The following is an 18,716-nucleotide window of genomic DNA, read 5'->3' as shown; positions in this document are numbered from 1 at the left end:
TTTAGTTGTCCTCTGCTCACTTTTAAAGGCTTCCCAATCCTCAGGCTTCCCACTAATCCTTGCCACTTTGTATGCTTTTTCTTTTGCTTTTATGTTGTCCTTGACTTTCCTCATCATCCATGGATGCCTCGTCCTCCCTTTAGCATGTTTCCTCCTCCTTGGGCTGAATTTGTGTTGTGCCTCCCGAATAATCCCCCAAAACTCCTGCCATTGCTGTGTACTGTCTTCCCTGCTAGGCTTCCTTTCCAAACAACTCTGGCCAGCTCCTCTCATGAATTTGCAGTTACCTTATTCTCCCTCCAGTTTCTCCCTCTCAAACTGCAGGGTAAGTTCTATCATGTTGTGGTCACTGCTCCCAAAGGGTTCCTTCACTGAGTTCCCTAATGAAGTCTACCTCATTACACATCACCAAATCCAGAATACCCTGTTCCCCAGTAGTCTCTGTCACAAACTGCTCCAAAAAAGCCTCTCAGACATTCCACAAATTCCTTTTCTTGGCATCCACTACCTACCTGATTTTCCCAGTCCATCCGCATATTGAAGTCCCCTATGATTATTGCAATATTGCCTTTTTATATGTCTTTTCTATCTCCTGATTTATTTTCTGCCCCACATCCTGACTACTGCCAGGGGGTCTGTACAGAACTCCCATCAGGGTCTTTTTACCTTTGTGATTCCTCAACTCTACCCACTGAGATTCTATACCTCCTGATCCTAGATCACTTCTTGCCATCGACTTAACTTCATTCCTTACAAATATGCATATAATTTAATTCCTGATGCCACAATTGGTCAAATGCAGTCTTGATTTCAAGGGCAGTTATGACAATGGGTTGAAAATCAGGAATGAAATCAAGACATGGTTATATCAGTCCTGTAAAGTTGAAAACCATCATGAATTATGAAAATTATTATTTAGAACAATGAGGTGGAGGAAAATTAGAAAATAAGACACAAAAAGACATCTTCCATTGTTTTTCTAATGACTGAGAGGCAGCTGATGGAATGATAATTGAACAGGTTTTATTTTCATATTGTCATGTAGATGCCACTGTTGTAGCCATACTGGAATCATTTGGGTTAGGGTTTAGCTAGTTCTGAGGCATGTTTTCAATACTATCTTCTGGATATTGTCAGGGTCCATAACGATTGCTGTATTTAGTGTATTCAGCTGCTTCTACATATCACAAGTGAATTGAATTGGCTGAAGACTGGCACCCTGTGACGTTGGGAACCTCAGAAAGTGGAGTTGGATCATCTGTTCTACACTTGGAGTTAAAGGCAGTTGCAAATACCTCAGCTTTTCCTTCTGCATTGACATGCTACACAGTCCTATGCTCAAGGATGGGGATATTTTGGAACCTTCTTCTCCAGTTAGTTGTTTAATTATTCACCATCATTCACAATTGAATGCAGCAGGACTGCAGAACTTTGGGCTGATCTGTTGGTTGTGAGATTAATTGGCTCAGTCAATCACATGCATCCTGCTGCTTACACCTCTGGTTGGAAATAGGTGCATTAGCCATACTAAATTAGAACATAGAACATAGAACACTACAGCGCAGAACAGGCCCTTCGGCCCACGATGTTGCGCCGACCAGTTACAAAAACAATGACCCACTAGCCTATACCAATCCCTTTTCGTCCATAAACCTATCCAGAGATCTCTTAAACGCCCCCAAACTAGACGCATTTACAACTGCAGCAGGCAGGGCATTCCAATCCCTCACCACCCGCTGGGTAAAGAACCTACCCCTGACATCCGTCCTGTAGCTACCCCCCCTTAATTTAAAGCCATGCCCCCTCGTGCTAGCTTTCTCCATCCGAGGAAAAAGGCTATCACTATCCACCCTATCTAAACCTCTAATCATCTTATATGTTTCAATAAGATCCCCTCTTAGCCGCCTTCTTTCCAACGAAAACAACCCTAAATCCCTCAGTCTCTCCTCATAGGACCTCCCCACCATACCAGGCAACATCCTAGTAAACCTCCTCTGCACCCTCTCCAACGCCTCCACATCCTTCTTGTAATGCGGGGACCAGAACTGCACACAGTACTCCAAGTGCGGCCGCACTAGAGTAGTGTACAGTTGCAACATTACACTGCGACTCCTAAATTCAATCCCCCTACCAATAAACGCCAAGACACCGTACGCCTTCTTAACAACCTTATCTACTTGATTCCCAACTTTCAGGGATCTATGTACACACACACCTAGATCCCTCTGTTCATCCACACTATTCAAAGTCCTCCCGTTAGCCCTATACTCGACACATCTGTTGCTCCTACCAAAGTGAATTACCTCACACTTCTCCGCATTAAATTCCATCCGCCACCTCTCGGCCCAGCTCTGCAACCTAAGTCTCCCTGCAGACTATGACACCCTTCCTCACAATCTACCACACCTCCAATTTTGGTGTCATCAGCAAATTTACTAATCCACCCAACTATACCCTCATCCAGATCATTAATAAAAATTACAAACAACAGTGGCCCCAAAACAGATCCCTGAGGCACACCACTCGTAACTGTACTCCATGATGAATATTTACCATCCACCACCACCCTCTGTCTCCTATCTGATAGCCAATTCCTGATCCAACTTCCTAGATTACCCACAATCCCATACATCTGCATTTTCTGCAGAAGCCTACCATGGTGAACCTTATCGAACGCCTTACTAAAATCCATGTATACCACGTCAACTGCCTTGCCCCCATCCACCTCTTTGGTCACCTTCTCAAAAAACTCAATAAGGTTAGTAAGGCACGACCTATCCGCTACAAAACCATGCTGACTATTTCTAATCAATTCATTACACTCCAAATAACTATAAATCCTATCCCTAATAATTTTTTCTAAAACCTTGCCCACAACAGAAGTAAGACTCACCGGTCTATAATTCCTGGCAAAGTCTCTGTTCCCCTTCTTAAACAAATTCTCCCTCAGTTTGTCCAAAAGGTGCCGCAGTATGGTGACTAGGGATTTTCACAGTAACGCAATTGCAGTGTTAATGTAAGCCTACTTGTGACACTAATAAGTACATTTATAAACTTAAATTGTAAGATCACTTGATTCTGCCCTGCCTCAACTCTTCTGAATTCCTCACTCAGGCTTGACTAATGTATCAAACACCTGGCTGGAATCCCACACTCTACCATTTTTAAATCTGAGGTCATCCGAAACATTTCTATTCATGTCTTGCACCAAATCCCATTTGGTGCAAGACATGGACAGAAGCAAATCCATGGTTTCTGGTTGGGGAACACACGGATGAACAGGGATATCCACTGCTTGCTGAAGCCCAGGTCTGAGGCATTCAAGTCAGGCAACACTGACGTATACAAGAAAGCCAGATATGATCTAAGATCATCCATCAAAGATGCCAAAAGACAGTACCGGACCAATCTGGGGTCTCAGACTAGTCATACCAACCCCCGCTGATTATGGCAAAGTCTGCAAGATGTAACAGGCTACAAGATGAAGGCATGTAAAATTGCCAGCTCCAATGCATCCCTTCTTGATGAGCTTAATGCATTCTATGCCCGTTTTGAGCAAGAGGTCAGCGAGACCATGCCCTCTAGAAGCTGTGGATGAACCTGTATCTGGGGTCACCATTGCAGACGTCAGAGCAGTCCTCTCAAAAGTCAACCCATGGAAAGCGACTGGCCTGGATGACTAGCATTCAGATCCTGCATGTTGGCGTATTCGCAGACACCTTCAACCTCTCTTTCCAACAATCTGAGGTCTCCATCTGCTTCAAGACCACCACCATCATCCCAGTGCCTAAGAAAAACCAAGCAACTTGCCTTAATGATTATCGGCGGTGGCTCTGACATCCATTGTTATGGAGTGTTTTGAAAAGCTAGTCATGACACAAATCAATTCTAGCCTCCCAGACTACCTGGATCCATTACAGTTTGCCTACCATCGCAACAGGTCCACAGCAGATGCCATCTCCCTGACCTTGCACTCAACCCTGGAACACCTAGATAACAAGGACATCTATGTCAGACTTCTATTTATTGACTATAGCTCAGCCTTCAACACCATTATTCCCACAAAACATCTCCAAACCCCTCTGCGACTGGATCCTGCACTTTCTAACTCACAGAGCACAATCAATAAGGATAGGCAGCAACACCTCTTCCACAATCATTCTCAACACCAGTGCCCCACAAGGCTGTGTTCTCAGCCCCCTACTATACTCCTTATGCACCTATGACTGTGTGGCCAAATTCCCCTTCGATTCAATTTTCAAGTTTGCTGACAACAACATCGTAGTAGGTTGGATCTCAAACGACGATGGGAAAGAGTACTGGAATGAGATAGCGAAACTGGTGAACTGGTGCAGCAACAACAATCTCTCCCTCAACATCAACAAAACAAAAAGGAGGTTGTCATCAGCTTTAGGAAGCATAAAAGGAGAACATGCCCCTATCTACATCAATAGGGACGAAGTAGAAAGGGTCGAGAGCTTCCAGTTTTAGGTGTCCAGATCACGAATAACCTGTCCTGGTCCCCCCATGCTGACACTATAGTTAAGAAAGCCCACCAACACCTCTACTTTCTCAGAAGACGAAGGAAATTTGGCATGTCAGCGATGAGTCTCACCAACTTTTACAGATTCATCATAGAAAGCATTCTTTCTAGTTGCATCACAGCTTGGTATGGCTCCTGCTCTGCCCAAGACCGCAAGGAACTACAAAAGGTCCTGAATGCAGCCCAATCCATCATGCAAACCAGCCTCCCATCCATTGACTGTCTACACCTCCTGCTGGCTCGATAAAGCAGCCAGCATAATTAAGGACCCCATGCACCCCGGACATTCTCTCTTCCACCTTCTTCAGTTGGGAAAAAGATACAAAAGTCTGAGGTCACTTACCAACCAAGTCAAAAACAGCTTTTCTCTGCTGCTGTCAGACTTTTGAATGGACTTAACTTGTATTAAGTTGATCTTTCTCTACACCCTAGCTACAACTGTAACACTATGTTCTGCACGGTCTCATTTCCTTCTCAAATGAACAGTATGTTTTGTTTGTATAGTGCAAGAAACAATACTTTTCACTGTGTTAATACATGTGACAATAACAAATCAAATTATTACCCGTCCTGTAATCGTTAACTGTTACTAGCTCCTTATTAAGCAACACCTCCATTTTAAAACTATCCTCGTTTGAAAATCGCTCCATAACCTTATTTTTGTCTTCTCCAGGTCCACAATCTGCAGTCCTGTAAGTTCATCCTCCACTTTCGCTGGTTTTGACAGTTGTGTTGTCAATACTTCAGTCTTGAAATTCCCTCCCTAAAACTCTCCACCCCTACTTGGCTTTTCTCCTTTAATACCTCCTTGACCAAGCTTCTCATCATCTAACTTAATATTTCCTTACATGGCTTGGTATCGTATTTTGTTTTATAAAGCCTCTGTGAAGTATCTTTGGATGTTTCATTACATTAAAGGTACTATGTAAGTAGAAGTGGTTGTGTATGATGATGGCTATATCTGAAGTCGGAAAGCATAAAACCAAAGTAAATGGATATTTGCTCCAAATAAGACTGCATTTTATCATAACAGTGCCAGTAAGGCAAAAGATTTGGGAATAATTGGCAACAACACACATCACTTTATCCCTTTGCCAAGAACTGCTCATAATCACATTAGCACAAGAGGTATGCAAACAACAAAGTTAAGTAGCATCTTGTGTGCAACTGTTGTAACCCCATACCATTCAGGTGCACAGTGTCTGGCATGCACAATAAAAAAACGACAAGTGTTTTCATAGACTCAGGTCAGCTCGCAATATTGGTGATATTTCTGTAGGGCCATACATATATTAGTCAGCTACTTTAGATCCAGGTTTCACTTTGTTTCTTGCCTTTTTATTACCATGATGTGATATTCAGAGAATAGCGTGAGTTTGAATAATTTTCTGCTATGTTGAAATCTTTTCAATCTTTTTGTCCAGTATAAAAGTTAATTCTTCTTGTTTAATACACATTTTATTATTTGTGTTAAAAGTACACAAGCAGACTCCTGTTCAGCTACTGCCATCTATAGTTTCTAAAAATGGTAAAAGTTAGGATCTATCAAGCCAGGTTTCATTCTGGGATCTTACTTGTCTAATATTATCTGCTAGGATTGGAACACAGTAGACAGAAGTATTTTACCATCGTGACAGACAAACTTGCTCACCGTTTTTCCTGAATACTTATACTCTGAGGGATCCAGAAATGATCTAGGGGGTGGGATGGGGGGGGGGGGGGGGGGAGAAAGAGAGGTAATTAAGCAATTTAGTGTTTCTCATAATGAAATCAAAGTTTAAGCCTTGCATTTATGTAGCTCATTTCACATCCTCAGAAATTCCAAAGTGCTCTACACCAATGAAATTACTTTTGAAGTGTAGTCACTGAGGTAAAACATGATTGCCAATTTGAGCACATCAGGTGAGATGAATGATTAATTCCTCTGAAATGGTAAAGCATTAAAAGATAAAGTCACCAGAAATCCCTTCCTCTGGTAGTTCCATAGGATCTTTTAACATTCAGTTTAACAGACAGCTTGGGCCTCAGCTTTAATGCGTTTCTGAAAGACAGCAGTTTTGACGAGTACCAGCTTATGTTCAGCAATGAACCCAACCTTGTCGTCATCCTCTGTAGAGCTTTCAATGTAATAAACATCCCCAAGGGCCAAAGATATACAAGAAACCACTGTGTCAAACTAATATTGGATTTAAATGTAAATAGCTTAAAAGTCAATTGGTTATTAAGCAATCACTGGCACTTGATTTAGTTCCAAATTCCCCTAAAAAGGAAATTTAAAAAAAATATATTGGAAACTGTAACTGCACAGCAGTTGTGGTCATTCTCCAGCCACTTTCCGGGCAGTCTTGTCAGTAAAAGTCAGGGAATCTTCCAAATTATGCAATACTGCAAATAACTCCAAGGTTAGGAATACATCACTGGGGTAGGTTGAAGTCCTTGTATATCGACGATATGTTGCAATTCTGATACACTATTACCTTATTTGATTTTAAGAGTCAGATATATTGTATGCTCTTACTCCAAACAACTCTGAAGATGAGATTTCTTTTTGCTACAAGTTAGTTGAATTACATGAAATTTTGTTTAATTGCAAAACCACTCACTGCCTGCAGAGAGCACCAAACACTCAAGTCTAGATAGGTAACACGAGAATCCTTGCCCAAAGTGAAAATGCATCTTGTGCTTTATATAAACTCTAAGTCGGCGTGGAATCGGTTTAAAGCAGAATCGAAACGGAGATGTTTAATTGCCCCATTAAAAATGGCACAGGCTGAAATATATCCCAAAAATGAAAGTTTCCATAAACATTTATTTAGAAAGAACAAGAACTCACATTATATACGGCATATCTTCTGTTCAGCTAAAATAAAGACTTACACTTGTACACCACCTTTCATGGCTTCATTGCCAATTAAGAACATTTGAAATATAGTTGTTGTTGTAATGTGGAGAACATGGAAGCCAATTTGCGCACAACAAACTCCCATAAATAAGGATGTGCTATTGACCAGTCGTGTTGGTTGGAGGGATAAAAGCTTTTTTCCAAACGTTTTGGATCTTTCATGTTCTCCTGAGCGAGCAGTTGGGGCTTTCTGTTCAGTGAGAATTACAAAATAGTATAACACTAGGAAGGTGCAGTATAGACTTTGGCGGCTCTTTCAAAGAAAATTTCATTTAATTTCACATCTTTCTCTCCAACAGTGCAGCACTACCTCAGTACTGCATTTACTGGCCGTAACTTCTTCAGTGATAATCAGCAGCGGAGTGATACTCTGTACCGACTTACCTACACTTAAATTTCATAGCACTTGCCCCCTTTTTACAGCACCAGCTGCCGTAAAGCATGAGAGTTTGTAGGTCTCACTGAAAAGGAAAAGATCGGTTCCGAAGGTAAGTCACTCTAAATCCTGGACAGACAGTGGGGAATCAAGAGATGAGTTACTTGCCACATGATTCCTTCCCTCTGAACTGCTCTTATAGTCACAGTATTTAAATGGCTAGCCCAGTTCAGCTTCTGGTTAATGCTAACTCTTAGGATGTTGATATTGCAGGGGAAGTTCAGTGATTTTCAAGGGGCAATAGTTCGATTCCCTTCCTGTGAACTGTGCGTGACTCCAACCAGCAGTGAGTTTTCCCTGTACTTCCCATTGACTTCCGTTTTGCCAGGACTCACTGTGCCACACTTAGTCAATGCTGCAATGACAGCAAGGGTAGTCACTCTTACCTCAGCTCAATTTTCCATGTTTGAAGTAATGTCATGAGATTAGGAGCTGAGTGATCCTGGCAGAACCCAAACTGAGCAGGTTATTGCTAAGGAAATGCTGCTTGATACCATTGACCTTCATTGATGATCCAGAGTAGACTGATGGGGTAGAAATTGGATTTGTCCTGCTTTTAATGTATAGAACAAACCTGGGCAACTTTCCACATTGCCGGGTAGATGCCAATGTTGTAACTGTACTGGAAGAGCTTGGCTGGGGGAATGGCAAGTTCTGGAGCACAAGTCTTCAGTACATTTCGTCAGGGTTCATTGTCTTTGCAGTATCCAATACCTTCAGTATTTCTCATCACATGGAGTTGAATTGTTTGAAGACTGACATCTGAGATGCTGAGGACCTCTGGTGGAAAAGATGAATCATCCACATGGCTCTTTTGGCTGAAGATTGCTGTGAAGACTTCAACCTTGTCTTTTGCACTTATGTGCTGGACTCCTCCATCATTGAGAATGCAGATATTTGTGGAGCCTCTTCTTCCAGTAAGTTATTTAATTGTCCACTACCATCATGACTGGATGTGGCCAGACTCAAGTTCTGTAAATTACAGCATTTAAAGATTCCCAATTTTGAATAGACGAGTAGCTCTGTGGTGCAAACATATTGCAGACAGTTGTTTCGTATGTAGAAGACTGAAGTGAGAGGAAAAATACATTCTTCATATTCTAATCTCTAAATGTGGATTAATGTGTTCTTTAGCATTGTGACCAGCAGGATGACAAGTCAGCTAGTGTGAGTAAAAGACAGTGAGACCCAAGAGCTAATTTAAGAGGCATTAACTAGATAAGCAGCAAGTTCTTGTTTGATGGGTTGCAAGGTTCCTGGAGCACCTGGAGGAAACCCACAAAGACATAGAAAACATGCAAACTCCACAGAGTGACCCAAGGGCAGAATTGAATCCAGATCCCTGGTGTTGTGAAGAGGCAGTGTTAAGTACTGTGCCGTGTGGTGATTTGTTCAAACTGCTGCAAGTGGAAGTTGCTGAACATCAAGGTGATCCACAGCAACCACATCTGTAGTTAAATATCTGCACCTTGAGGAACTTCGGCTTAGAGTTGAATCGGAGTTCAAACTTTGGACACTGATGTATCAAATAAGTAGCCATTTTGTTGCAGGAGACAGTCAGACTCCATAGGTACATCAGCTTTGGTCTGTGGTCAGGAACTGGAGGGTGTGACTATGAGACAGGCAGGTATGGGAGTCTGTGGATAGCATTTGGGGCGTCAAAGCCCTTGCAACAGGTTTTGAGGTTCTTTCAGCCCACACAGAGCAGGGACTGAAAGGAAGATGAACAAATTGACCATGGTACTGTGGTACAGGGGGGCATTCAAGTGAGGGGAGCAAGAATGTAGTGCCAGAAAAGGATGCTATAGTTGGGGGGATAGGTACTGTTCTCTGCAGCAGAGCACAAATACTGAAAGCTGTATTGCCTGCCCAGTGCTAAGAACTGGAGAGGAACTTGGAATGGGAGGGAAAGTATTCAGCTGTCATGGTCCCCATAGGTAGAGCTAAGGAGGAGGTTCTGCAAAGGGAGTTAAGCAGCTGAGGTTAAATTTTAAAAAGCAGAATTATAAATGGTAATCTCTGGTTTACTACCTGAAATGATGTGGGTATGCCAGCGTTGGACTGGCGTAAACACAGTAAAAAGTCTGACAACACCAGGTTTTAGTCCAACCTATTTATTATCAAATAAATAGGTTGGACTAAAATCTGGTGTTGTCAGACTTTTTACTGTGTTTACTACCTGAAACACAAGCAAATTGGCAGTGGGTAAGATCAGAGTTGAATCTGTGGAGTGGGCAAAATGTGTTTTCATTCATGTGACACTGGCATTTGTAACAGGGAAAGAGGGTGGGAGCTTTACCACTGGAATAACCGTCATTTGAACTGCACTATGGCAAATGTCTTGGCAAATTGTATAACTGGATTAGGGTTTTAAATAGTTTTTTTTTAGGGGGGCAGGGCTGTGGAGGAGGGTTAAAATGAGAGAAAATTTATAAATTTCCCACGCAAGGACAAGGCAACTGTGCAGAATAACAATGTAGATGATGTTCAGAGTGACAGGAATGAACAGAGCACATGAGCACAAGATGTGCAGGTTAGGTTGACTGGCCATGCTAAGTTGGCCCTAGTGTCAGGGGGATTAGCAGAGTAAACACATGGGGTTACGAGAATGGGAAGTGGGTGGGTTTGTGGTCAGTGCAGACTCGATGAGCTGAATGGCTCCTTTCTGCATTATGGGATTCTATGATAAGAGTACACCAATAAATAGGCTCTGAGTAGGAAAACATGATAAAGACAAAATTAAAAGCTCTTTATCTGAATGCACACAGCATTCGTAAGATTGCAAAAATAGAAATCAATGAGTATGAATTTAAACCAATTGCAGAGACGTGGTTGCAAAGTGACCAAGGCTGGGGACTGAATATTGAAGAGGATTTGACATTTTGGAAGGATTGGAAAAGGAGGGGGAGTACCTTGGTAATAAAGGGTGATAATGTATCATGTTTCATGAAGGTGGTCACATTAAAATACTGGTTATTGTACAAAATTTACAAGCCTGAATAAAACACAAAACTTCTCTCATATGCAAAGTCAATATTTTAATGTAATTTAAATAAACAGCTTACATTACATGTGGAATGGAGGCATTGTGGCTCAAATATTTTGTATTTTCATTAGCGAAAACACTCCTGCGGCATTTCCAGTTTCAATGGTCCAAACTAGATGGTAAAGATTTACTGTGTAACTCAGAAATCAAGACATTCACAACAGCTAAGAGGCTACTGAGAATATAATATATTCCAGTCATGTTTTAATTCCTTGCATTCTTTTGTCTTCTGTAGTGAATACTATTCCGTATATTTCCAAAACAATTCAAACTGTTGGTTTCAACTGCATCAAGGACATGTGAGGAAGAGAAACTATTAAACTAGCAATCTAAAGACTTCAAAGTATTGAGGCAAAACCCTAACCATTTGGCAAACCTTAATACCAAGATTATAGGAAAAATAGATATTAAAAGGGCAACAATACAAGGAGAGAAAAATATTTTCCCAACATATTGTTTCATAAGGAATTGAGTTTCACTTTACTAGTAATCCAATAAAAACATCTGAAGCTGCTAGCAAATGAATTATTAGCTTAGAATTTAATACTGTGATATATTTATGCTAAGACTAGTGTTCGTTACTCTTTCTGGAATAACTATCAATATTTTGGAATAGGAAAGAAACTTGTTAAATGCAAAGTTTTTTCCCTGATTAATTTGCAATATGCAACAAGTGTTAATCAGTTGTATTTAGATTAAACGGATTGTAAATTGTTATTCATTTCTCAGATTTGGGCATTTTTGGACAATAATTTCCATTTGCCAATAAAATGGCAAATTCTGATTGCTACATTTTTATATATGAACAATGCAATCACAATCAATTTTTATATATAAATTATAAAGCTGGCAATCTAATTACGCATTTTCAATGAATGCAACACCTTGGCTGTAAACCAGATACTTGCAACAGTATTTGTTTGTTTCAACAAAGCCATGAGTACATCCATTTTCACAATACAACTGACACCTTTCCAATAATTACACAAATCAGATAGTTTAAAAAAACAAATCTTTATGCCACTGAACTGCTTGTTTTTAAAGCACTGATCACTAAGCTTACAAAACTGATTAATTAAGGAAGTTTTTTATTATGTTCTTTTTCAAAGTACTGCAGGTACTGCACAACATGTTAATGTAGGCAGCTTTGGTGTAAACTGCTTGCAAATTAAATTGAATTTTTAAAATGCTACAACCACTCTGAAATTGAGTCCTAAAATTCTAATTGCTGATAGGCATTTTTAGTGTAGTTACTAAGGAATAAGTGTTCCGAGTACTTTCTGGCTTCAGGTTGGAAAATGACTTTGGTTCAAAATTTAGGTCCTGTAAATACAAAGTCAAAATTTTAAGACCATGCTAAAGACAAAAAGTGACTTTCCCTAAGCCACCATATACTAGTATGCATATTTAGTGTGCCAGGTCATGCTCCTTAGCCTGAAGAACTATTTTAATTGCATTAAGGAACATATGTACAGTTTTGGCTTTATGACCGTTCTTTAGCATTGATGGAACCAGTGAAATAAATCAGTTTCATTTATGAAAAGGATCTAGGTTACAGGACAAACCTCCAACAATACACATTCCCTTAGGCAAACTACCACAGATCTGGCATATACAATCTCTAATGTGAGGCCACAATGGTTCCACTAGATTACTAAAAAATAAAGTAATAACAAAAGTAGCACTTATTATTGTAAAGTGATAGGCACTTACAAAAATTCAATTTTTCCATTTGTGATTTGGCACTTATTCCTAGTGACTACATTGTAACTACTAGTGAATGCAAGTCAAAGTTGTTATTTGAACAAGGAGACAAAACAAAATCTATTTCTATCCCTAGAGTTTGTACCCGAGTACCATTACAAAAATTAGAGAAGTCTTTAATGAATAACGCACATCAAAATGAATCTCCAGGTACACGCTAACTGTGCAGTGGAATAGTTTTGAAATGGATATATATCCAATGACTGCAAAATTGGTAATACCAAAAGCCTTACTGTAGATATCAAATATAATCAAGCAGTTTTATATTTTCATTGTCAATTCTAGATCAGATGGCTTCATGGCGTTCGAGAGCTTGAAATGTTACGGTGAATTTTTTGTTGTATTCAGGGATGTTCATATCTAATACAAATGAGTAACTCACTGAATTTTAAGACTGGACGAGGTATACCAGCAAAATGCCATAAATGGAATCTAATTATTGTAAATTACATTGTCAGATGTTATCCAATATTATTGATGCACAGAATTTACCAGTGTGGACAGATCCCTAGTTAGGAAGTTTAAGTTAACCTAAACTCTTTAAAAAGAGTGAAACACTAATTTAAAACATTCACATTATCAATGCAAATGTCATTAATGTAATAACTTTGGGCATTTGACGGAAACAATCTTGGCTTAATTAAAAGAATCTTAAAGTTGGGAATACCTGGTAAAGCACCAATATAAAATAACTGAAGTGAGAGTCAAGATTCTAGTCCTTGGTCGATCCTATTCCAGTGATTAGTACCGTAAATATACCATGAAAATCTAAACATTCGGACTCACCCTTAATACTTAAACTACAATGATTAAAATTAGTCTGAGATAGGAAGAGCAAGTTTCATGGTTTACAGCATGGTTATGAACCAGCATTTGGAGTGAAGCTGGAGACACAGGAATTTATTGAAGATTCAACCAAACAATTTGGCAAACTTTCCAACACTCATTTGTAAACATTATGCTTCCCTTTTCACTTGGCAGCATTTTGAAAAGACAAAAAAATTACACAGATTATTAGTCTTAATATTTATCCCAAACCTTGCATCTTCCAACCAAATAACTTAATGTTCCCACATGATAAATTATCTACCATATCAATAGGCATTATACCAACTGAAATTCAATGCACTGGTTTAAGTACAGAGACGTTATAAATTCAAATGATTTCTTTGTGCTGTTTGATGGTCACAGTATAATTAATTACATCTGTTTTCAATTATATTCCTGGCACGCAGGAGAACAAATTTTAAATAAACTAGTACATGCAGGTGACTGCTTCTTTGTATATAATTTGTTTTCAAAAATACTTTAAAGTAGTATACAAATAAGTCTCCTACATGAAGGTTAGTTTCTTAAATTTCCCCAAAACTATAAGATCTCTTTCAAATTTTGCACAGTAGCAACGCTTCCATGTTAATAAAGCTGATAATCACTTGAAATGGAAAGGCTTTCATTTCCATGGAGGAAGTAGTACATTTATAGGAAAATACCTACAATAACACTCATCAGTTGTTTTGTCCTGAGCATTTGGCTACAGAAAGCAGCTTACTCTCTTCCCCCTCTACATTTACACAGATACTCTCACTCACACATGCACATATTGGGTAGGTCACTGTTAGCTTCCCAATTGTACAGGACAGAAGGAAGCTGTGTCTAATTAATAGTCACTATACTAAGTGTACATGAGGAAACACCTTAAGGCAAGGGGCACAGGAGCTGACTTTGTTTGCATTTTTAGCATATGGTTTGCAATTGCAGCGCTGTGTAAAGAATTATAGGCAGTTTGTAGTGCTTGTCATACTTTTCCATTTTTTTTTTAACATTTCTATGAATACTTTTTTGAAAACTATTTGTGCAAATTGCCTTAGGAACATTCAACCACTTAAGGCAAAGTGTTTAGCAGAATTTAGCAAGTACCACATACCTTTGTTTATTCAACTGTCAGTTTGTTGTTAGTGCTATCAATTGTTAATGTAGAAATCAAATCAGGAGAGTCCAAGTACTGAGTCTAATATGATCAGCTTGGATAAACAAAAGCATATTGGTATAATAGTAAAAAGGAAGGTGGAGGTTCTAAAGCAAAGAGCATCAATTTAAAAGAAATGTAGGATGGGGGCAGCACAGATGTTCAGGGAAGTAACAGAACTCAAATTATCAAATCATCAAACTTCTGAAAACTTTCAGAAATTCCTTGACACCATTCCTAGAATAAATGTTTCAAAATATATTAGCTTTTAATGTTATTACGCATCTCCTTCTGATCCTAGAAGGATATTTCAAACTGTCCAGTGAGTTCTAATGCCACGATTGTAGCTGTTGCTTGTCATAATCTGCTATTAGTCTCTTAATGTGAGCCAGTTTGTTATGCAGGTATTCACATCTATGTTTCTCTTCATGATAATTGGGACTGTTCTGTAGACACAAAGGAAAAGAAAGTGAATTTTGCATATAATACTTGAATGCTTAACCCTCCTTAACTTCATAATCCATGGCATGGAAAACACAATATAAAATTTCATTTGGTCATGCGGTAACAATTAGAATTTATTACAATACTGGAGACTCAATATTTTAATACAATTTTAAAAATTAAGGAATGGTACAACTTAACTCCTTTTATGATGGGAGTAGTCTTACCAACAATAAAAACTTAAACTAGATTACTTTTTCACTTCTTAGTGCAGTGGTGGGGAACCTGTGATCCAGGGGCCACACACAGTCCATTAGGATTCTAAGTGCAACGCAAGACATTTTGTTGATTGTTGCCCATATGCAGGGTTGTCACAGTCAGCTGGCTTTGGCCCATGTAGGTTTTTTCCTACTAGTATAACTGAAGTGACGTACTTGCTGATTGCACACAATGTTGACCGTGGGAGCTGTGCACTCCCTCTATGTTCAATTAAAGTACATTTGTTTTGTTTTTACCAAAGTTGATAGTTCAACTAATTTATTAAACATTTTCTATAACTTATGAAAACTTTGGATGTATTAAAGGTATTCAGTCTTATTCATGGGATCGTGATTAGTGAACATGCCCAGTCTCAATCTTGTGGCCCACTGAGATGAAGGAGGACCCTCATGCGACTCACTCAGCCTAGGTTGCTTAAGTCAATACATTCTCAAACATTTATACAATTCACATCAAGTTATGTAGATATTCCAGGGGATTTATGCACATAAATTCAATGTACATCACACCACAGCATTTTCTACATTCTGTTTAACCAATACATTTGTTTTTTGGTGACAGATTGTTACTTTCCATTTATTTTACTGTGAATACATGAAATATGTTTTTTTTCCTTAAATAATTATTACTCTAAATAATCAGAAGCATGTCCCAAAGTACAAAGCCATTGTAGAGGAATAGAGATAATGGGCTGGATTTTCATTCTCAAAGCAGCTAGCAAAAATCAAGAAAATTTTCAGCTCGAGCACATGCCTTGGGGAAAAAAAACACCTGCAAGGATGAAATTTCACTGTGGGGAAGGGCCATGAGCAGGTGCAGGCTGCAGTTCGTCCAGTCAATCCAGGAAAAAGTTCAGAGACAGCCATGGGGCTGCTGGGTGTGGAGGTGGGCTGTTTATTGGCCTGCCTCAGTATTGTGGGATTTCATCTCAGTTTTGACAAAAACAAAGGCCCACGAGCCTTCACCCTCACACGCCCTCAACCTCCAGCATATTCTCCTTACTCCACACACTCCTTATTCCCTATGGCTCCTCATGCCCCATGCCAAGGTTTAGCACTTCATGCCCATTCACTCACTATACATTGTATAGAAGCAATGAACACAAAAGTGACATCAGGATGTGAAAAAAAAGCTTTACAAAAATTGATTGCTATTCTTCCAAGGTCTTAAAATCTTAACTACAGATCAATATAACATCAAGCATTCAAACTTTTTATAGTATCAATAGCAGAAACTGCAAGTACTTGAAACCTCAAACTTGTGTAAATAGATACTGTGAAAGAGTGACAAATTTCAAGTGCTTGCAATTTCAGCTATTGATACTTTAAACAATCTGATGAAAATTATATGGATTGAATGAGGCTGTATTTGGGGGAGGCACACCTTTGCATGGAGAACATGAGTGGCTATAGAGCTTGTTTGAGAAGCATAGCTTGCCATGGGGGCATGAGGAACCATGGGAGATATGGGAAGAACGGATTATGCAGGGTGGGGGGGTAAGAAGGACCTTCGATTAGGGATCATGCCACCAGAGTTGCCATTAATCACAATTCCTTGAAAAGCTGGTCCTACTCCATGAAAATTGCCTATATTACAAAGAAGTTAGCTAATTTGGCAGTGCAGCCTCTTGATACAAAGCAGCTCACATCCTTAAACGACACTCCTGAAAATCAGAATCCACAGAAATATGGTCAGGAATCCTAGAAATCAGGACCGGCTCACTTTTTTTTTTAAAAAAAAGGCTCTTAAGTAATCTCAACTTGGTGAAAATCAAACTGAATGATATGAAGAGACAAAACACAATTTAGGATTTTTGGTACTTGAAGCCTGACTGTTATCTTGCAGTTAAGCTCAACTGAAAATATTTTCTACTCACAGCAATAAAAATTTGCACAAAACTACAATTAAAATCACCAGGAGGCATCTGGCATATTTACATTTGGGAAACACTCTTTGCTTTCAAAGTACCATTTATATTGAGGATATAGTTTTTTATAGCATAGCATCATTTTTAAGAAACTACAAATCCAAATATCTGTACATGTGCAGCAATCTGCCATTTCAGATTTCCCACGCACACTTTTCTCTCCCCCTCATGTAAACAGCTCTGACGTGAATGTACAGTAAAGCAGAAGAAAAGTACTTCAAGGAGTGGGTGTGATGGGCGTTTTGATAAGTTAGAACTTGCAATGCATTGCACAAAACTGTCATCCTATATTCAATGTCCAAACTCTGGAGTGGGGCTTTACCCCACAACTTTGATTCAGGACCCAGACTGTTACCAAGGAGGAAAGTGACTCAAGTACAAACTGGTTCATGTGAAACATTTGAGAAAAGTTGAACAAGATGTGGTGTTACTTTTTAAATTCTAATCTAATTATAAAATGGAAGGGACAATGAAGGTGATTCCATGTGAAGGGCCTGGACCATCCTGAAATTCATCACTAACCTTTGTAATTTTCCAGTACTCTTGCAAAACTTCCTCATCAATGATCTGCAAACAAATGGAGATCTATTATGAGTCAAAATGTCAGGACTACATTACACAGTATTTTTTTCAAGTTTTAAAAGCTCAGATAGGAAGTTCAAACAATACACATTTTTTTTAAAAAGTACAGTGACTTGTAAATCAATGCACATAAGTTACTGGAAAAATGCACGTAAAAATTAACACTAACTATGGAAAACTTTGTTTCTGACCTGTAACACATTTCCAGTGGAACTCAGAATTTAAGGAAAAACAGATGAATAGTGTAATCATAAAACATGAAAAGAGAATATACAATCTTGAAATTCAGGTGTGAGTATTGTTAAAGCAGAGATTGCTTTAAGTTTATTTAATACAGTTGATAAAAATCTAGCAGAGGAAGCAGGTAGTCTGAAGTTAAAAGACAAAAATTTACATTAAACTTTCCTCACTGAAGTTGCAGAATTGCCATCAAGATGTCAGAACATGCACTGAAGTGATAGATTTCAGCACTTTTTAAATGCAAAAATATAACAATCATTTAAGTTAATTGATATAGATAGTATTAGTGTGATTGGGATATTCAATATGCTTTGAGATGGAAGGCTTTTCAGTCTGATCAGAAAATTCAGAATGAGCTTGCCTAGAGAGAACAAAGCCTTGTGGCAACATGCACCAGGCTCATGAACTTTTATACAGACAAGAACGGTCACTAGTTTGGGTCTTCAGTTAGGGCTACTAAATCGTGCAAGATGACCAACAAAACAGGAAAGGAAATAAAAAACTTCGAAGTTTTATCTCTTCATAGGAAGAATTAAATAGTAGGTACCTTCTGCAATATACACACCTGTAATTGAGAGTGAGTCTTT

General features: G+C 39.0%; 1 protein-coding gene across 2 annotated transcripts in view; it reads right to left on the bottom strand.

Moving 5' to 3' along the window:
- Positions 1–10,902: 10,902 nt before the first annotated feature.
- The window catches only part of ell2 (elongation factor for RNA polymerase II 2), a 134,492-nt gene continuing 126,678 nt past the window's right edge, over positions 10,903–18,716 (bottom strand). For both annotated transcript variants that reach the window (XM_080189096.1, XM_080189097.1), the window contains 2 exons: positions 17,830–17,874; positions 10,903–15,103 (listed from right to left, as the gene is read on the bottom strand). In XM_080189096.1, the coding sequence (XP_080045222.1) occupies positions 14,987–15,103; positions 17,830–17,874 (162 nt within the window). In that variant the 3' untranslated portion in view covers positions 10,903–14,986. The remainder of the gene's footprint in view (positions 15,104–17,829; positions 17,875–18,716) is intronic.

The sequence above is a fragment of the Carcharhinus amblyrhynchos genome, chromosome 5 (assembly GCF_965287045.1).
Source record: "Carcharhinus amblyrhynchos chromosome 5, sCarAmb.v2.hapA, whole genome shotgun sequence".
Classification (NCBI taxonomy): Eukaryota; Metazoa; Chordata; class Chondrichthyes; order Carcharhiniformes; family Carcharhinidae; genus Carcharhinus; species Carcharhinus amblyrhynchos.
The sequence above is the reverse complement of the archived record's forward strand: the minus strand, read 5'-3'. Positions and strand labels throughout refer to the sequence as shown.